Raw genomic sequence first — 21,182 nt, 5'->3', positions numbered from 1 at the left:
TTTCAAGTATTGATAATTTGGATAATTTCTTTCTTCCAAATAGATAAGGTTCCCTTATATTCCCTTGAATTGACATTTTACAGAAAATCCTTTCACTTGAGTTCATATTTGCTAGAATCCATGCTCACTGGGCCATAGGACTGGGACACAGCCAGGTCTTCACGGGTCCCTTTCCTCGTCATCAGAATTTATAGGTCATTTGAAAACATTTACCTTACATCCTACTCCCCTTCACTCATATAAACTGAAAAGTGAGATAAGACTTAATTAAATACACACAGCCATACCAAAGCAAACAAAAACAGAATAATGACAAACAGCTAGCTTCCCAAGTAGAATGTTTCTATTTAAGAATTCCCAAAATATAAACAACATTTATGAGTCCTTCCTGCAGAAAGCTGAGTATGCCATCTCCATGGTGCACTGGAATCATAACTTGCCTTATCTGTATGGGCAAAAATAAAGAAACTTGAAAAAAATCAAACAAACTAAACTCTTGGCAGGGTATTCACTTTCACTTGGCAGGCTATCAAGGAGCCATGGTATGTGGCTGAGGAACTCTGAAATAATCTGATTATTATAGCTAGACGCTTATCTATAAAGGGTTTGGCATAGCTTCTTCGTAAAGCAAAAGAAATCTATGTTCCTAGACTTTTCTATATTAGGTTATTAAAAAAATAAAAACACAACACTTCAGGGCAAGTGTTCAGTCACTAAACACAAATAGAAACAAAGATTTTTAACTTGGACAATGCTTATTTTACAGCAGAATTGACAAATAAAGCTTTATTTAACAAATTCAAGGGAAACCCTCACTGGAGGTTTGTAGCTCTGTTGTGTGCTTCTTTCCAAAACAACAAAAGAGATTCCTTCCCATCAAACCCTCCTTTGTTCCCACAGGGCGGCACATGGTGGTGTGGCTGCTTCTTGCCCCAGGTGCAGAAACTGGCAGCCCTGGCCCCTCCTGAGTGTGCCCTTCTCAAGGGAATGGTGCCGAATTCCACACATAGGAAAACAGGTACCTTAATAACAACACTGTGCAGTTCTGTGTCATTTCACTTATTGCTCACTGGGTTGTAACCACCTCAGCTCTCTGTGGAAAACAATGGATTTCCAGAAAATCCTGATAGCAGCAGATCAATCTTGATTCCAGCAGTCACAGGTTGTAAAGGGCAGCCCAGCCCAGTTCAGTTTAGTTGGTGCCCTGAGAACATCCAGGTCCCACCTGCAGCCAGCCTGCAAGACACGACTTCAGTCACCGTGTAGAAAATTAAGCCAAAGAAAGAACTTTATGATGGTACTCAGAGATGATCCCCATCAGAGAGTAACAGTTTTCCAGTCCATTGTTCTATACAGGGTGCTCTTTTCAAAGTTACCCATCTCAAATCTTGGCTCAGTGATAGGACTTCAATAAGAAACAGAAGAAAACAGGGGACCTCACTATCCCTAAGGTTACGACTTCTTCAGGATTTATTCAATTCTTTCCAAATTGTCAGTGACCCAAATTCAAGCCCATAATTCAGGCCAACTTCTTAAGACACATCTATTTCCACCTCATTCTGGGATTTTTAATTCTTTTGGATGCCTTTGGGAAAACAGCTTACCAAGGTTAACTGCTGTGAAGACGTTTTTGCCTAAGAGGATCATCATGCAAGCAAACTAATTCTTTCCCTAAGCTATGATGAGGCAGCTTGCGATGAGGACCTGGCTTAACCTTGAGACACTGTCCTTTGAATGATCAGAAGAAAAGGATGAGGATTCTTCCTTTCTATGTCCTCTCCGCTCTTGTGCGCTCCTCATTTAGCTGGCAAGTCTGGCTCTCGTGTTTGAAGGTGAAGGACTGGTATTTGTCCATCATGTATCTTCTGCTAATAGTGATTTGTTCTGGTTCTGTGCGTGTTGCACCAGTCATGTTCAACACGATGACAAAAGAATGTTTATTTCTGGACAGAGGTGACTTACATCGAAATCATCAAAGATTTCATAGAATAGTTAGACTCTGAGAAAATCTAGAATAAACCGGACATTAAAATTTTTCCACTCATTTAAATTTGAATAATATTTCAACTGTTGCTATAGATTACAATTTAGAACATATGCTAAGTATATTATCAGGAAAGAATTTTTAAAAATCCATCCAAATATCATAACTTACCACAAAATTAAAAAAAAACAGAAAAAGAAAGAAATCTCATTCACTTTCCAAAATCAAGATTAGTCACATGCTAATCTATGGATCCTCATAAGAAGTGTTCATTGTTTAAGAAAATATCCTCCTCTGGTGGTTGATAAGCAAGTCTTCACAGCAAAGAAATGCTGGCATCTTCTCTTAACTCTTGATTGATGTTTTCACTACTTATTCTTCAGGCTATAAGACAAAAAAGAAACACAGTCTCACCTTATTTCATAATTACATATACCAACAACTCCCCCATCTTTCTCCTTCCCTCCCCACCCCCACATCATTTCAACCATGGAATTTAAATAAAGCTGCATTTAATGATGTATCTTTTAGTTGCTAAATAACCTTAATCACAAAATGCCATCTCCATGTACATACAAGAGAATTTATACCTCTGCACTGTCAATCCAGATGCGAAGTCCATTTCAAATGCTTTTAAAATAAAAACAATAACTTTGTTTTTACTTATAGCACGCTGCATATACCCATCTTCAAGTTTCAGGTGCAACTACACACAGGACTCTCTTATTGGGAACAAAGAACAACACTGTAGTACTTGTATTTCAAATTAACAAAAGCTTCATTCAGAATTTTCTCTTTTCAGTAAAAGGGAAAAATGTTTCTGACTTTTTCCTCAAAAAGTATTGATCAAATTGATAACTCATTTATAAAGAATTCTTAGTTTTCTTTCCTTATGGCAAGCCTACTTTTTATTAAGAAATTCATGTTTATTTTATGTCATCATTTAATCTCCACAACTACCTTTAATGCATGTGCCATTTCCCCCAATTTTAAGGTGAGAACACTGAGATTCAAGTTAGCTGAGTTAATGTCACACATCATATAACCGTTAAGGGGTGGGACTAAACCCTGAAAAAATGAAAATTCAGAGGTGAGAGAGCTTGCAGAATTTGTGCAGTGGGCTTCTCTTATGTTATCCCTGGGCTCTGGCTGAAGAGAGGCTTAGCTTATTTTAGGGAAGAAGGGTGGCAAAAGTGCTAGAAGTTAGAATCCATTCATAGATTTTCCTGTCCCTTCTCACTAAGACCCAAATGTCTTAATGGCAAGCTGATGAATGAAAATTCAAAAGCTACAAAGGAAAACTATCACTCACTTAGAAGCACACAGCATATGCTGAAACCTCATTTTCCAAGAAGAGTGCTGTCACAGGATATTCTCGGGATCAGAGTAAGAATTTGAATGGTATGGGTAGAATACGAACTAAAAGAAAAACACTACATACATTTTTAAAAAATAGCTTTGAAATTTTGTCTTGGAATGACCCTGGTAACCACAGCCACTTTTAAATAGATTTTATAAAGAGAAAAATCCTGTTTTAAAAATCTCACATTCAGCTTCTGCTACTGTGTGGTCATGATCTAAGGAAATTCTTCAGTCATTGTCATCTTCATAAATTAATGTGACATAAAGGTTGGAAGTTCATACTGAACAAACAAGTATGATTCCATTTCTATAACATGCAAAGGCAAGCATTTTCAAATTAGAATGAGCTTGTAGCACAGCATCCCTGGGTAATTGTAAGGAGACCAAACATATCTACAGCTGAGCAGTCCTCAGTCATGATTATGTCATCAGAGGAAACTAGATGATGGGGGTGGAGGGGTTGGCTTTGTTTTAACTTACTGAAAGTGGTATATTAAGAACTTAATCCTATAATGAGAAAAATATCACTCACTTCCTTTTTATAGTCAGTATAATTATTCAGATCTTTTCTGAACACATAGAAGTAATGGCAAATTAAAATGTCTTTCAATTCCATATAGTTTTACAATTATTCACCTGTTACTGTTATCACTGCTGGAATGCCTCCTTCATATTTTAGTCAGCATCCCATTTGATACAAAAGAATGTGGGAAATTTTACTGCTATTAATAAATACATAGTCAACCAAACAAAGAAGAAAATTCTTTTTCATCTGAGAGATAAACTGCATAATTCATGTATTTTCAGAAATTTCTTTAAATAGAAAATTGAAGAAATGCATAGGGAAGAAGAATCTGTTACATTGTTTCTATTTGTAGGACAATTTTGGTTCTCAGAGTCTTAAATTTGATTCTAGTGGAAGAGACAATTGCAAATGCATCCTGCACATGCCAATCATACAGCTCACCTTATTTCATTCATATATATAACTATAAACACGATGACCACAATGGCCTCCATTTCATATTTGCTATCATTCTAAAAACACTGCAATTAGATATTAACAGAGATTTTTTTCCTTGGGATCTTGGAATGTAACAGAAAAAAAATATATATATATATGAGGGTGGGTACTGCACCTCCCAAAAAGAGAAGTTTCCATGTCTGGGAACTGTGGGGCTACAGCTAACTTCTGTGAACTACAGCCCCTATTGCAGCTCTGGCCATACAGGGGATGTGATGGCCTTTGGGACAAGCCAGATGAAACTCTCACAGGCAGGAACAGGAAGGTACATAGAGCTTCTGCTTGTTCCACTATTCCCCCCTTTGTGGCATTATGATCCAGAAAGATCCAGAGGAGAGGGGATGCTCCAATCTGGGTATTAGACAGAAATTTTAATGTAGATTGATAGGAACCTCTGAAAATAGCCCCAACTTTGCAAATGACCACAAAGGTATGCAATCCTCCTAAGATACTAAAGTGAGAGAGGGACACAGAAAGCATTTGAAGGAGTGTTTAGAAAAAAAATCTAGTGATTTATTTCTCCCACACTAAATTTAAGCTATTCAACAGGCCAGTTAAAAAACAAAACAGAGCATCCATGACCATTATAAAGCCAAGTTTCTGATAGCCAAATTAACAGAGACCCCAAAACCCATCATGGGCCACAGCTTTTATGAATGGATATGGACAGATTTTGTTAGACCAGAAGTCATTTTTCAGGCTTTCTCCAAAACCATGCCCTAGCCTGAAAAGTAAGTGACATCCAAGGACTCAATTTACTAAGAGAGTACAATGATAAACCCAGTTAAATTTGATTTCCAAAACTGAACAGAAATTTAGGGTTTCCCTAGTCTTTTCATTTTTCTTCCTCAGTTCATAACCAAATAATCACAGCTCTGTTGGCCTCCTATTTTACTCCTAAATATGCCATTTCTTCTGTGTCTCTTGACACATGTCCTAGTCCAGACCCTTGACATTGCTTTAGTCTTCTATCTTTTTGAGCAGCTCTGCTACTTCATCACCCTGGTGCTCCAGTGCTTTACTTCCAGAGAAAACAAAAAATGTTTCATGTAAAGGTTGCTGATGACATGATGGCTGCCTTCTTTTCCAGGGCCATCTTTTTGTCAGTGACCCCTTCAGGATTATCCTTAGCTCCATGACTCTGGAGAACTGCAGCCATGTTCTCATGTGTTGCTTCAGTTCGTACAGCTGTTCCTTTTGCCTGCAAACTTGCTCCAGCCCCTTACTTGCTCAACATGTCCCGCTCCTCAGTGGAAGTAATGCTTTTTCCAGATATCCTTTCCTGAATTTACCCATACAACAAAATGTATTTGGAATGTTTTCAGTAGCTGCTTGAAAATGGAAAACCCCAAGAAAATGTCCAAGCTATAAGAGGTGATCGATCAACTCCAGGCTTAAGACAGGGGGTCTGATGTGTTTTGTTTTTAAGGTGGGTGACTGTCCATTTGAGTCAAGGGGGTTGGAGAAGAAAGGGGAGAAATGAGAGAGAATGTGGGAAAGGGAGATAAGACAGCAAGAGAGTGCAGCTAGGGAGATAAGTGTTATACGTTCAAGGTCTCTAAAAGACACTCAAATCTTAAGTATAGTTGCCTAAACCAATAAATGCTTGTAAAGTGTTCATTTTTAGCAGAATCCTGTGTAGTCAGGTTGATACAAGGAATGGGGAAAAGCACTCAAATGTAAAGGGGACAAAGATGCAGAAAGAACACAGATGTTCAGAATTAAAGGTGTATGCAAGGCTTTTGATGGTAACAGGTAGTCCTAGGCCAATTTGAGGTGACCCAAGGTGGGACAGGTTTCAGTTGGTATCTCTGACATCTGCTAAGCACAAGATGAATTCATACAAATTCTTCCTGGGAAAACAAATCCAGTAAATATATAATCCCTGGGCTAAAAAAATAATTTAAGAAAATTCAGGTTAATTCAGAGAAAAGTCAGGTATTATGAACAGAAAATATGAATATTCAAAAGTATATGATATTTAAAATGAATGCGGCTCTGTTACTTCTTAATAACATAGACTAGAAAAATTGGCAAGAATGATTCATAATTAACTTACCAAAACACCTAAGAAAATAAGCCTCCTCTGCTTATGTAGAATTTATATTGTTTACATGCAAATGAGGGCTTATGATGTGCTTCACAATAGTTTATTCCCTTAAGAAGGCAAACATTCTCTTTATAATCTTGTTTACACTATTCATTTTCTTTGCAAAACATTTGTCATAAATTCTCACAATAATGAAATGGCAGAGGCAGAATGTGCCCTGAAAGCCACCTGAGGAGGCCCAACACCATCATTTTACAGGTAAAAAAGCCTGCAAGAGCTTTTAACATCCATACACACCCTCGTGGCCCTGAGTCCTTTGCCCTCGAATCCAGGCTCCCTTTCTGGGATGACTCCATGCCTGCTTCATTGGGTCTCTAGCCAAGCAAGCAAATGCAAATGGAACAAGAAGCCTGCAAAGTACCAGGCTTTGAGGCTTTATCAGGACCCAACAGTCTCTTAGATTGGGGCAAGAGTCCTGTACCCTTTGTCCATCCACCTACAGAGCAGGAATCCTGATTAATTCTTGCTTATTTCTAAGATTCAGCCACCACATCATCTCCTGCCACCTTCCTGACTTCTCTGACCCCGACCCCTTCTTCCTACTTGGGTGTCTGTCCTGAGTGCTTTCCTCTATTGCTTCAGAGACCATGTCTTGTTTCAGTCTTTTGTTTACTGTCTGTGCTCCACCAAAGAAGTCTGGGAACTATATTTCATATTTTCTCTGTTAAAAGACCTAGCACAGAAATGATATGTAACATTTCCTAAATAAACAGAAGGGCAACCAGAAAAGGAAATCAACTGCTATGTTGGGAAGAAGCTTAACTCTCAGATCCTCACATTTCTCATCCTTGTCCTATCTTAGGCAAGTCCATTCCTAGCCTGCATTTTCAGATAAGAAAAACAATTAAGTACCCAGAGCATCCTTATCTCTATTCCTATCCCTTTGACTATTCTTATATATGCAAGGACTTGTGATTAACAGTTACAAAACTTGATTTTAAGCCCACGTCAATTGTTAGGAGTAGATGTTCATGAACCACGTCATTAACTTTGTTTAGCCTTGCTTATCCATCTCTAAAACAAAGACATCAATAATATCTTCCTCATAGGAGTGTCATGAGAATAAAATAAGAAAATGTATTTGAATGTGCTCAAGAACCACTAAAAATGTAGAGATACAGCTAGGCCCGATGGCTCATGCCTGTAATCCTAGCTACTCAGGAGGCAGAGATCAGGAGGATCATGGTTCGAAGGCAGCCCAGGCAAGTAGTTCCCAGACCCTATCTCACCCTGTCTTGAAAAACCCTTCACAAAAATAGGGCTTTGGAGTGGCTCAAGGTGGAGGCCCTGAGTTCAAGCCCCAATACTGCAGAAAAAAAAAAAATGCAGAGACACTTGTGTCCTCATCCTCACTCTTGGTCACTTGAAAGAAAAATTTCTGATGGAGCTGTACAATGAAGAGTTTGTCTGGTCTTTATTCTAGGGTTTTGGGGTTTTTCTCCCTAACATTTGGAAATTCTTAAATGATAGAGGTATCATTGCTATTCATGGGGTACTCTGATAAGTTAATGCTAACAAAAAGGACATGGTGATCCCTAGATAGTTCTGGGATGAGGCTGGACACGCTGGAAAGATGAACCATGTGATTAGAGCATCGAAGACCATCTGTTAGGGAAAGGGACGGTCTGGAGATTGAGTTCAGTTGCACAGAGAATGATTCAATCAATCATTACTAATTAAGGAAGCCATGGTAAAAACTTTGGACACTAGAGTTCAGTTGAGCTTCCTGGCTAGTGAACACATCAATGTTCTAGAAGGGGAGTATGTACTGATTCCACAAGGACAAGGCACAGAAGCACCATGAATGGGATCCTCCCAGACCTTGTTCTCTAAACTTCCTCTACACTGGTTGTTCTGATTTGTACCCATTATAGTAAAACTGCAATCAAAAGTTTAGCTCTTTCCTGAATTCTGTGAGTCCTTCCAGTGAATTACTGAACTTGAAATAGTAGTGGATGTCCCCAAATTTGTAACTGGTCAGAAACACGTGGGCTGGGAATGCTCAGAGTTTATAGCGAATGTCCAAAGTAAGGGTGGTTTTCTTGAAGACTGTCTTTGTGAAAGCTACACTAACACTGAACAGTGTCAGAACCATGCTGTGTGATTGAAGTAGCAAACCTACCTAATTCTTTCTGTATACATAGCCCACTTCCATGTAGGACAAGCACTGAAAGCACATGGCAGAGGTACTTCAGTAGGTGTCAGAGTAAATTTTACCATCAAATGCCTGGCCTCAAATCCCACTTATGGCAATACAACTTCTGTCTCAGTGTCTTGGTCCATAAGATGAGTACGATATAATAATGTATAAACCTCACAGGGATGCTCTGAAGACTGAGTGAAATACTATGTATCTGTCACATATGGAATATCAAATCAATGTTGTCTCTTATGATCATTATTATCTTTATTGATCTTCTCAGTTTTATGAGCCTCAGTTTTATGCTAAGTCAAATACTGAGCCTTATATAACTGACAGACACAGGGACAGGGTCTTTAATCAGATATGCCTTTTAGAAACCAGTGGCCACTCTGGTTTTATCTTTTCCAGGATAGGTGATAGCTCATGGGAATCAATGGAATGTGGAATTCAATGGTAGGGTGGGAGAGGGTGATGAGTACACAATGTTATCCATGCAAAAATGGCTGTATGTTCTAGATTATTGTGGTACCCAGTAGCCACATGTGCTTATTTAAATACTAAGTAATTTAAACAAAATTTAAAATTAAATTCCTCACTTACACTAGTCACATTTCAAGTGTTAACAGATACATGTGGCTAGTGGTGCCAAATTACATTGAATACATACAGAATATTTCCATCACCACAGAATATCCTTGTGAACAGTGCTGGTCTAGAGTCATCAAAAGTATCCAAAATCCATTATGTTTTAAAATGTAAATCATATTTCCTTCTTTTTTAATTCTATAAGGCATGTAAAATCCATTAATTTTTTCTCTTATGCAGAAAATACAATAAAGAAACAATAGGTGATTTTTGTAGAGAAATGAGCTGCTATTATGTTCACATAGTCTCTTTCTTCCTCTCTTAAGCAATGTAGTGCTGTGAGCCTACGGAGTAAATGAAGATGTCAGAACTCAATATACTATCTTCCTCCCTTTCAACTCACATGCTAACCTCCTGTGCTGCACATCTTTGGACAACCTGGAGCCCAGCAATGCCAGTGGATCCCTGATATGTTCATGTCAGCAATGGTGGCCACGGAAAGCTGTTGCCCAAGGTGGTCCTCAGGTACAGTGGGTTGAAGGTATGAGGCAAAGTAGCAGAAGCCCAGGGCAGAGCCAGTAGATGTGTTTGATTAGAGTGGGTGGGGAGAAAGTGATAAAGACTGAAAAGAAGCACTGGGTGGGGGATATATATATATATATATATATATATATATATATATATATATCTATATCTATCAAGAGTGGGGGCAAGTCCTGACTACAGAGGCCAGACTGGGATGGAGAAGAGGTGGAAGAGATGTGGGAGTCTGCACCCACGTGTGGGCCCGAGGGGTCAAGATGAACTTTGCTGAGTTGCTGAGTTGGCCAGCTGGTGATAAAAGTAGTAGTAACAAGATAATACAGTTTTTATAGCACATTATTTGTCAATATTTATCATTAAGACCCCCAAATGCTATATGATACAATTAGTGAACTCAGAAAAAGTATGAAGGGGGAACCTATGGCTGCATTATGAGCATTATTTCTTCTCCGAGAGCCTTAGCCTTCTCATCTACTCAATGAATAAAAGGACTGACACATTTTCTAGGTTCTTTTTACCTCCAACATACTGAAATCCTATGATCTGCCCAAGGACATGACAGCAGAGATAGACTCAAACCTGTCTGTAATTTCATTCTAAGTTCAGCAGTTTTCTGTGAATTCCATCTAAATGATCACAAACTCCAAAATGACAAATCCACAGAGAGAATTCTACACCAACATTCTTTTCTTCCTTTTTTCCTTCTAGCTAAGTTTATGTGCTACCCAGCACTAAACACAAACGTAACCAACCTTCCAGCAGATATTCACGTCCACTACTGAAAAACTGTCGGCACATTTTGCAAAAAGAGCCAAGCTCTATCTTATAAATGTGCTGATAGGCCAAAGGAGAGTCTAGGGAAACCAGCATGTGATCCTAGAGTGTCTCTTGGAGGCTGTGGTCTGGTGTGACATCCCTTAGAGCATCCAGATGTAGAATACCACAAAACAAAATATAAATTCAGAGGTCAGCAAGGTCTGTAGTATCTGTGGTAGGGCAAACTCAATGATGTGAAAATAACTAAGCAGCATGTAGGAATCGTCTTAATAAGGCTCCACTATGATCTCACATTCCAAAAGACTACATACTGTCAATAGTCCCAGGAGGACATCTATGATCCGGAGGGAGTACACAGCTCTAGAGTGCCACTTGATTCCCTCTAACTCCTGTAACAGATAGCAAATTACTTCAACTTTCTGACCCTCAGTTCCCTAATCTGTAAATTGAGGATAAGACATCTGTATAGGACATTTGTAGGGTATAAATGAGTTAATGAAAGCCCTCTGTAAATGGTAAAATTAGTGATAGGTAAAGCTATCCAGGTAAATCATTAGAATTATATTATTTTATATTATCATTGATTTTATCATTCCTTAAGTACTATTTTATACATTTTAATTAAGATAAGATTGTAGGAACAACACATTAGCCACTAAGACATTATCAATGATTTACTTACTTATAATGAATCTACATCACCATGGACTTCTGGGTATCTAAGCACTCAACTTTAATATACTTGAGCTATGAGAAACAAGATTTTCATCAGGCTGGGATGCTGGAAACTTTGGCAGCATTCAGAAACTGCAAGGGAAAATGAAGCCAATAGTGGAGAGGGAAGGGTAAGAAAGAGTAGGAAGATACCATGGGGGTGGGATTCATATATATGTAGGAGGGTTTTGAGTAAATATATTTTCTACCTCACAACTCTGCCCTGATGAACAACCAACACTGATGAACGTGGTGATCTAGGTGAAGAGATTATCAAGCACAGTGTGGAAGGTGTCATCTGACATTTTCATGCTGTTTATAGTAAGTGACAAGATTGCCATGGTGAAGGCAGAATTTTTTCTTTTTTTTTCTTTTATTATTCATATGTGCATACAAGGCTTGGGTCATTTCACCCCCTTGCCCCCACCCCCTCCCTTACCACCCACTCCGCCCCCTCCCTCCCCCTCACCCCCTCAATACCCAGCAGAAACTATTTTGCCCTTATTTCTAATTTTGTTGTAGAGAGAGTATAAGCAATAATAGGAAGGAACAAGGGGTTTTGCTGGTTGAGATAAGGATAGCTATACAGGGCATTGACTCACATTGATTTCCTGTGCGTGGGTGTTACCTTCTAGGTTAATTCTTTTTGATCTAACCTTTTCTCTAGTTCCTGGTCCCCTTTTCCTATTGGCCTCAGTTGCTTTTAAGGTATCTGCTTTAGTTTCTCTGAGTTAAGGGCAACAAATGCTAGCTAATTTTTTAGATGTCTTACCTATCCTATCCTCTTTGTTGTTAGTTGTACAGGGTTTCGAACTTACAAAAGCAGGTACTCTACTGCTTGATCCACAACTCCAGCATATTTTGTTCTGGTTTCTTTTGGAGACAGGGTCTCAGAACTATTTGCCTGGGCTGGCCTCAAACCATAATCCTTCTGATCTCAGCCTCCCAAGTAGCTAGTATTGCAGGTGTGAGTCACTGGTGCCTTGTAAACAAAAAGGAACCATGACTTGATAATTTTAAAGATTCTTAGTCTCTCCACACCTGCACACCCATGTTTATTGCGGCACTATTCACAATAGCCAAGTTATGGAAACAGCCAAGATGCCCCACCACTGATGAATGGATTAAGAAAATGTGGTATCTATACACAATGGAATTTTATGCAGCCATGAAGAAGAACGAAATGTTATCATTCGCTGGTAAATGGATGGAATTGGAGAACATCATTCTGAGTGAGGTTAGCCTGGCCCAAAAGACCAAAAATCGTATGTTCTCCCTCGTATGTGGACATTAGATCAAGGGCAAACACAACAATGGGATTGGACTATGAGCACATGATAAAAGCGAGAGCACACAAGGGAGGGGTCAGGATAGGTAAAACACCTAAAAAATTAGCTAGCATCTGTTGCCCTTAACTCAGAGAAACTAAAGCAGATACCTTAAAAGCAACTGAGGCCAATAGGAAAAGGGGACCAGGAACTAGAGAAAAGGTTAGATCAAAAAGAATTAACCTAGAAGGTAACACCCACGCACAGGAAATCAATGTGAGTCAACTCCCTGTATAACTATCCTTATCTCAACCAGCAAAAACCCTTGTTCCTTCCTATTATTGCTTATACTCTCTCTACAACAAAAGTAGAAATAAGGGAAAAATAGTATCTGCTGGGTATTGAGGGGGTGGGGGGGAGAGGGAGGGGGTGGAGTGGGTGGTAAGGGAGGGGGTGGGGGCAGGGGGGAGAAATGAACCAAGCCTTGTATGCACATATGAATAATAAAAGAAAATAAATAAATAAATAAATAAATGAATGAATAAATAAAATAAATTAGTGAAGCTAAAAAAAAAAAAAGATTCTTAGCCTCTTCAGATAGTAAAAGATGCTAAGATTAAGAAATGGCTTTTATGCACAGTAAACTTTCTTTCTCCTCAAGTTTACTTTCCAGTTTCAGTTATTTGTAGTCAACCATGGTCTGAAAACACTAACTGGAAAATTTCAGAAATAATTCATAAGTTTTAATTGTGCACCATATTCTGAGAAGCACAATGAGATCTTGTGCTATCCTGGTCCATTCTGTCCAGGAAGAAAATCATCCCTTTATGTAGCATATCCATGCTATATATACCACTCTCACGCTAGTCATTTAGTAACTATCTTGGTTATTAGATCACCTGTCAACAGTACTGTAGTGCTCGTATTCAAGCAACCCTTACACAGCCACCTGACACTATACCACAATGCTATGTCACTCATCACGCTTAGTCTCTTTGCACATGCATTATAACATGTCACATCACCACAAGAAGGGTGAGCACAGTATAAAAAAGATATTTTGAGAGAATATAGAATAAGGTATTCTGAGAAAACAAATTTGTATAACTTTTATACATTAGTATATTTTTATAATGGTTCTGTCTTACTATTAGCTGTTTTTATTAGTCTCTTACAGTGCTTACTTTATTTCATTAATTTTCTTTTGCAGTAATGGGACGTTTCAACTCAGAACCTTGTACTTGTTAGGCAGGTGTTCTACCACTTGAGCCACATCCCCAGCCTCCTACCTATAGTCTCCCATGTAGCTGGGATGGCAGGTGGATATACCATGTCTAGTTTATTTGTTGAGGTGCAGCTCTCACTAACTTTTTTTGCCCAAGCTAGCCTTGAACTACAATCTTCCTAATCTCTGCCTCCAGAGTAACTGAGATTACAGGTGTGTGTATCAGCAGACCCAAGCCTCTCTGCCTACTTTATAAATTAAACTTTACCATAGATAACCACGTGTAGGAAAAAACAGAATATATAATGTGTGATACTATCCACAGTTTCAGGCCTCCACTAGGTGTCTTGGAACTGATGACCATGCATCAGAAGGGACAACTGTACTGTCACAAGGGTAAGACTGAATAACCCTTGGTTAAGACTTCAAAAAGATCAAAAGATGAGAGCTGTTCTGTTCCCTAAATGGCCCTGTACAGAGATTAAGGATATGCCTTATAGGCTGTCTCCATGGAATAATGTCTAAGAAACATAAAGACATTGTCTCTCAGCTTTTTCACCAGGACCCAAAGGTACAGGACTTTTCTTGAAGAGATTTGTGCATGTGACATTTTTATAGATTGGTAAACACACAAATAAGATTCATAGAAATCCACAAGTACTTGAGAAATTGACACACAGAAACGCTGCCATTTTCTACTGAAAGAATTAGAGAGAGTATAAAATGAAGAAGCCAGTAGAACCCCAAATACCCACTAGCAGCAAGCAGGGAAGACAAATGACTTGAGTACAAACATACTCTAACATTTGTGAAAAAGGAAGGATAACTCAAGAGACAGTCAAGGACAGGCAGTTTCCAGAATGACTTCAAAAGTTCTTTGCATCCTGTAATCCATGTTGTGGTCTTATCCCCTCCCTGATTTTGGCTGAATCTGATGACTTGTTTTTAACACTTAGAATATTAGCATTATTGCTTCCAATGTGAGGGGTTAAAGGACTGTGAGTTCCATGTGGTACATATACCCTTTCATACCCTCTGATTGTCATTTGTAGCTGTACATCATGAGCTTCCCATGAGTGCAAGAGAAGACAATGGCCAGCAGTTCACCAGGAACTCAGACCCCCATTCCAACAACCCACAGGAACCAAATCCTGTCCTCAACCACATGAGTAACATTGGAAACCAATTCATCTCTTCTTGAGCCTTAAGATGACAACAACCTTGGTTGAAGCTTAGGAGAAACTAAAGCCTACAGAATCAGTTAAGCCATACCTGGATTCTTGACTCAGAACTGTGAGATTTAATGTCACTAAGTTTGGGGGTAATTTGTTAAGCAACAGCAGATAACATGTAGTGGTCCAAGTTGAATAATAAACTCATGTGTTGAAGTCCTAACCCCCAATATGCCAGAATGTGATCTTATTTGGAGACAGAATTACTGGAGATATAATCAGTTAAGATGAACTCATACTAGAATAGCTGTGTGTATCAGCAGACCCAACACTCTACACCAGTGTTACTGGTGTCCTTACAAAAAGGAGAAACTTGGACACTGCTGTATGTACACAGGGAGAATGCCATATGAAGACTGGGGTTTTGCTGCCATGAGCCAAGGAACCACCAGAAGCTGGAAAGGAGCCTGGGACAGGTCCTTCCCAGCTCCCTTAGAAAGGCAAGGTCCTGCTGATATCTGAGGATGGTGGCTTTCTAGCCTCTAAACCTTGAGACAATGCATTTCTGTTATTAGTGGTGCATGATGAACCGTTGAGGTATTCCTGAAATAGGAGGCAAAGTATGCTGACAGAGTACTGATTAGATGAGGCAAAGCCAAGGAATGATTTGCCAGGCCCTCCAAGTCCTCTGAGACTGTGGCACCTCCTCAATAAAGGCAGAAAAATAGAAAAAAGAAAAAGAAAAGGCCCACATTTCTGTCCCTCTTCAAATTCTAGTTCTCCAGGCTGTTCCAATCACAGAACAATGTGATGATTCACCCAGCGGGCACCACCTTACACCATGACCTCCTCTACACACCTCACTGATGTAAGGGGGGTAGAGCAGCTGCAGGTAAACAAAGCAAAGCAAAAATCCAAAGCATAGGAAAAGAAAAGCCAATTCAAGTAAAATCCACAAGGATCTCACCACCAGCACAGATTTGTCCCTAGGGAGAAAAAAATGCAAGTGGAGGAAGAAAATTTGACTCCATCTTGTATACTTTGGGTGGCAGCACTGGTTGACCTATTTAAAGAAGCCACAAAGTGAGTCACTTTAATGAGAAAAAAAAATCCTCTTTGAGTGCACCTCTTACATAAATGTGGACTCCATGGAGAAGCACACCAGAGCTCAGCTCTGAATGTGATCGTGTGGGATTCTTGGCAATAAGATCCATCAATTCTCCAACTCTATAAGTATTCACTTTCAGTCAGTAGACAAAAGGAAATTGATTATGGAAAATTCAGAGGTGAAAAACAGACACTCTGATTAAAATTCATGCTGACTGCCCTCATCTGGTGCTGCCAGTCCTGGTGGGGAAGAAAATCCTTTTTTTGTTTACTTTGTTAATACTCAAGAAGAAAGACTGAAGAAATGAATTATTTTCCAGTGGTCCTCAGAGGAAAGCACCGATTCTTGCAACAGCATAATTATCTGCTTCTAGGAGATGACCTTTACTCCCTGACGACTGGGCCAGAAAGGGAAGAGAAAGGGCTCTTCAAACTCTATGTAAGCTGCAAACACCAGAAAGCTGTCTGCTCCTAACCAGTTGCTACAGAAATGTAGGTTACAGGCAGCATATGGAACTGCACTGAAATACAGCTCACACTGTACCTCACATCCTCTGAGAAGACTCACATGCCCCACCACTAGCAGTTAGTAGAGGGTAATGTTTAAAAGCATTTAATATACACACAACAAGCTAACAGGGAAAAATATGGAAATGTAATCATGATAAAGAGTGACATTTCTCAAGGTGCATCATTTGCAATATTTTGATTAACTCCCAATTCTGAATGGCAAAGCAGCTTATGTTAACAAACAGGACTCCAATTAGACATCTGCAAGTACCATCTAAATGGAACCCTTGGCTGGCTCCCGCACATCGCTAATTTTCCCCAGTCTGTGTGTGCAAGATCCAGGGTTGGAAAGGTTTGCATTGATCTTAGGAACCACAGGGGGCCAGCATACAACCCCTACTGCTTTCCGGTCACTGTAGTTTTTTCATTTCTTTGGCTTCTCCCACAAGTCTCTCACAGCCTGACTCCTTGACCTAAAATTTAGTGTAGAAGGTAGCAGATCCTTGCAAGGAAACCTCCTGCTGATCACATGAAAGCATTTAACTGGCTATTTGGACCTCAGGGCCAGGCAGATCTATATTGCCATTCACTCAACATGAAACTTGGGGAGACTGCATAAGCTTTTTCAGCCCCAAACTCTCATCAGTGATTGGCAATGTTATCTGCCCCTTTCACATATTTAGGCACTGTGGTAAAGTGCCAGGACACAGCAGGAAATCATAACAGCAAAAACCCTGTCTTCCAGTTTAGCATGGAGAGACTGGCAATGATTGGAAATAAGTACATTATACGATGTATCTGAAGGTGATAAGGACTGTGAAGAAAAATAAAGCAGGGCAGGGGATATGGAGGATGTAGGAACAGGAAATGCAATTTAAAATATTGTGGTGAGAGAAGGCCTTGAGGGGAGATGGCCACTTGACATGTGGTTGTCAGGAGGAGCACGCAGAAAAATCAGCACTTGCAAAGGCACTGAGGCAAGAGCTTGCTAAAGAGGTCTTCAAGAAGTGGCAAAGAGGTCAGTGTGGCTGGAGATGAAGGAAAGAGGGCAAGAAGCTATGGGGAGTACAGAGATATCTGGAGGAAGGACTGTTTAGGTGTGTGGTGGGCCTTGTCAGCCATGTTAAAAGTTTAGACCTCAATTCTGAAGAAGATGAAAAGCTATTAATTCCTTTAGAACCAAGCAGTGGCCCGATCATTGAGAAACTGGTGAATTAAGAAGAGGAGGAGGAGAAGGAGGAGGAATGGCACAAAGCACACAGTGCATCTCTTTACATAGATAAGGTAACTTACAACATGCTATTTTGAAATCCTCTTGACATTCCCCAGAGAATGATAATCTTTCTTTCTCCCAAGACTGTGTGATTTACACATAAAATTTTGATTGAAAAACTTTATATTGCCTGAATTAATATCAGGAAACCTTACAAAAATGAAGATTACAACCAAAGCCCTTTGCTTTCTGAGAGAATCTGACAATTTCTGTAACTGACTTCTGTATGGCTGGGTCAAGGACATTAGATATGCTTCATCACCCATCATCAGTGCAGAGATAAGGGTGCTCTCGACAGCTGTAGAGTTTACTCCGCATGTTTACAGTGTACAAGAAAGAATTCTCCCAAAAGACATAAAGAAAGTCAAAGACAGGGACTGAAAGGTACCTTGTCTATTTAGTGACAAACCTGTTTTGGAATCTCATGTTTATAGTCATTATATTAAAGTAGGATTGTTTTTCTTACTTCTGGATTCTGCTATGTGGACAAAGGTCCAAAGAGATGCAGAAGTACCAGAGAAGAAAGCTCACTCATTTCCTCCCCATAAGATTTGAGGTTGTTAGTCAATTCTGTTAAAATGACTCCAGAGGAAGACAGACTCACAATTCCCAAGTTTGCATCTCAAGTCTGAGCTGTTTCTTGAGTGTTATGTAAAACTAAAACTAAAATTTATTTCTTCCCAAACCTGTCTCTTCATACGATGCTTACCTTAAGAAATGGCTCCTGTCTAGTATTCAAACCAGAAATCTGGGAATCAAAGTCCTCCCATACCACTGGTGGCCACGTGTCATTTCTGCCCCAAACACCTTTCTGAGCTTCTGAATTTCTACTCTTAATGCTATCATTCAGAACGTATGCTATTCTAACTCCTCTTCCTGTTTCTTACGACATCTTCTAATCAATTCACTCATTGATTTGAAGGGAAACCCCTGATTCAATGTCTTCCCTTAGAACTCTTCAATTTCCCCTCAGTGCACACATTGCTTAGATTTGACTGAGATTTGGTTGGTAAACACCTCTCTGGTATTACTCCTCAATATTCCCCCTTCCTGCTATCTCATTGCCCCAACCAAAATGCACCTTATATTCCAGCCACTGTGAGCTTACAGCTTACCTACAATGCATCAAAGTGGGCTAAGCACAACCTGGAGTGCTGGCTAGCTGAGACTGTGCTGGCCCTGAGATTGTGCCACACAGACCTGCACCTCTGGGGAGCACAGTCGAAGAGTCCCAAATGCTGAGCTCTGACTGCTTCTCTTGGGCTGCTTCCAGACCATGACCAAGTGTGATGGAGATGTTAAGGCAGGCCTTTTCTTGGGAGACAGGAGTTCCTCTGAAGAGACTTTGGCTCCACTGTCCAACGGCCTTGCTTTCTAAGATTATACAGTCTTCTAGGATGGTTCCACTCAACCATCTGACCTCTCTTCTTCATTTAGCATTAGACTTGTGGTCTGAAAGCTCCCCCAGTTTCAATGGATTCTTCTGCATTTTCTTTTGCAGATTATTTCCCCTAATAAAATTATTGCATGTTTAGTCCTCTCCTGGAATCTGCTTCTTGGAGGACCCAGTCACAGACTAACACAATGACCTCATGTAAAAAGCTACAATTTTAATTGATACGTGGCTCCTCTGCAAGGTACCTTACGACCCCAAGGTACAACACATCATATACAACAATAGAATATTAAACCTAACTATGTAATAGTACTGTTGATATAAGAGATGTAAATTTTCACATCTTGACTGCAGCATGCATGAAATGCCATGTTTCCTGCTTATTGCATCTGTTCATATACAGTGATGGTCACTTATGCTGTAATTCTGTATCCGTACTACTAAGCACAGTGGTTGGTCCCCAGAACTGATAATAGTTCATCAGCAACTAGGAGAATATTTAGTACATAGTCAATACTCAATACATATATGTTAGAAGAGTGTATACTGAATGAATGAATGCTTTCTGACTGAATGAATACACAAATGCACAGTGTACACGTTTGAGAGCAGAGATAGAAATCGAAGCTGTATTAGAAACACAGGGAGAAAGAGAAAGTGTTTTCTTTACTTAAAAAGCTAGTAGAAAATCAATAAAATCTAACTGGCAAGGAAGAATTGGAAAAAGATACCAGGCTGGTCTACTGATATTTACATTAAAAGTATAATTATAAATCAAATAATTGCTGTTTTTTAATTTTGTTGTTTGACTTGTAGCAGTTACATGGTTATTAGTTTTTAAGCAGTAGAAAATGCATGGATGTTCAAGAAAGTTGGGGACTTACAGTGAGGAACATACAACTCTACGTCTAATGAGAGATCTGATTCTGCAGAAGTGACTCAAAGAGAACCATTGCACCCACTTTAAATGTCACTATAGTAAATCTATGTTGTCAAGAGCAAGGTACTTTTCACAGAATGAGGTAGACTGATAGCTTACTCTATACTAGTGCTTTATTTAGTAGATTCTACATTTTAAGAAATGTCATTTAAACCATGATATAGCTGCATTTGCAATTTCCCATTTTCAGAAAGAAAAACTATGGTATAATAAAGATTAAAAACTTGAATTCAAAATTCAGTATTTCTCTTTTCTAACTGTGTGACTCTGAACAATGGACATAACTTCCCAGAGCACTAATTTCCTACAGAAGGAGAGCAGTATTAAAACTTCTCATATAGTGTTTGTGAGGAATGAATGAGATCATAAATGTGTATGCCCTAAGAATAGCGTCTAACACACAATTGCTGCTCCATAAACACTGTCTGAATTGGCAGCGAGGGTGCAACGGCATCTAATGCGTTTTAAATGTCTGAGATGAACTGACAACTTGGAATTTCTCCAAAATTAAATCTACTTGGAGAGGTTTCTCATAATAACCCACTTACTATTGTGGAACCCAGTTGCTGTTTTGATAACATTCCCAGCTCCAGTTTTAAGAAAAACTCTTCTTTTGCAGGGTCTAAGAAATTCCCCCAATGTACTTCCTACTCCTTGGTCATCTCAACACAAATCAAGCTGCCGCCACCACTTTTCAGAGATTTTAGTGCACCTGGGATGCAGTAAAAATAATACCCATGCAGGTGTAAAGCTGTGGTCTGAATGCTGAACTCCATATCTTTTCCAACATCCAACTATCTAAACCCTCAGGACCTCTCTCCCCTTTCTTACACTAAAACCCGTTTTCTGGAAAGTGTTTAAGGCATTTGCATTGAGACCTTTTGATAAATTTAAATAATATTTACTAAATTCCTACTTGTGCTAGGCATTGTATTAAGTCTTTTCAGAGATATATTTAAAAACAGACAATATTGAAACATGAATAAACATACAAACACTCTTTTGGGAGAACCTGAGCAAGTTGCTGAGTTGGCCCCATGGAAAGAAGA

At 39.3% G+C, this 21,182-nt stretch overlaps 1 protein-coding gene across 2 annotated transcripts in view; it reads right to left on the bottom strand.

Annotated features, from left to right (window-relative positions):
* Positions 1–814: 814 nt before the first annotated feature.
* Positions 815–21,182, bottom strand: part of Zmat4 (zinc finger matrin-type 4) — a 403,972-nt gene continuing 383,604 nt past the window's right edge. For both annotated transcript variants that reach the window (XM_074054613.1, XM_074054614.1), the window contains exon 7: positions 815–2,368. In XM_074054613.1, the coding sequence (XP_073910714.1) occupies positions 2,353–2,368 (16 nt within the window). In that variant the 3' untranslated portion in view covers positions 815–2,352. The remainder of the gene's footprint in view (positions 2,369–21,182) is intronic.

The sequence above is a fragment of the Castor canadensis genome, chromosome 14 (assembly GCF_047511655.1).
Source record: "Castor canadensis chromosome 14, mCasCan1.hap1v2, whole genome shotgun sequence".
Classification (NCBI taxonomy): Eukaryota; Metazoa; Chordata; class Mammalia; order Rodentia; family Castoridae; genus Castor; species Castor canadensis.
The sequence above is the reverse complement of the archived record's forward strand: the minus strand, read 5'-3'. Positions and strand labels throughout refer to the sequence as shown.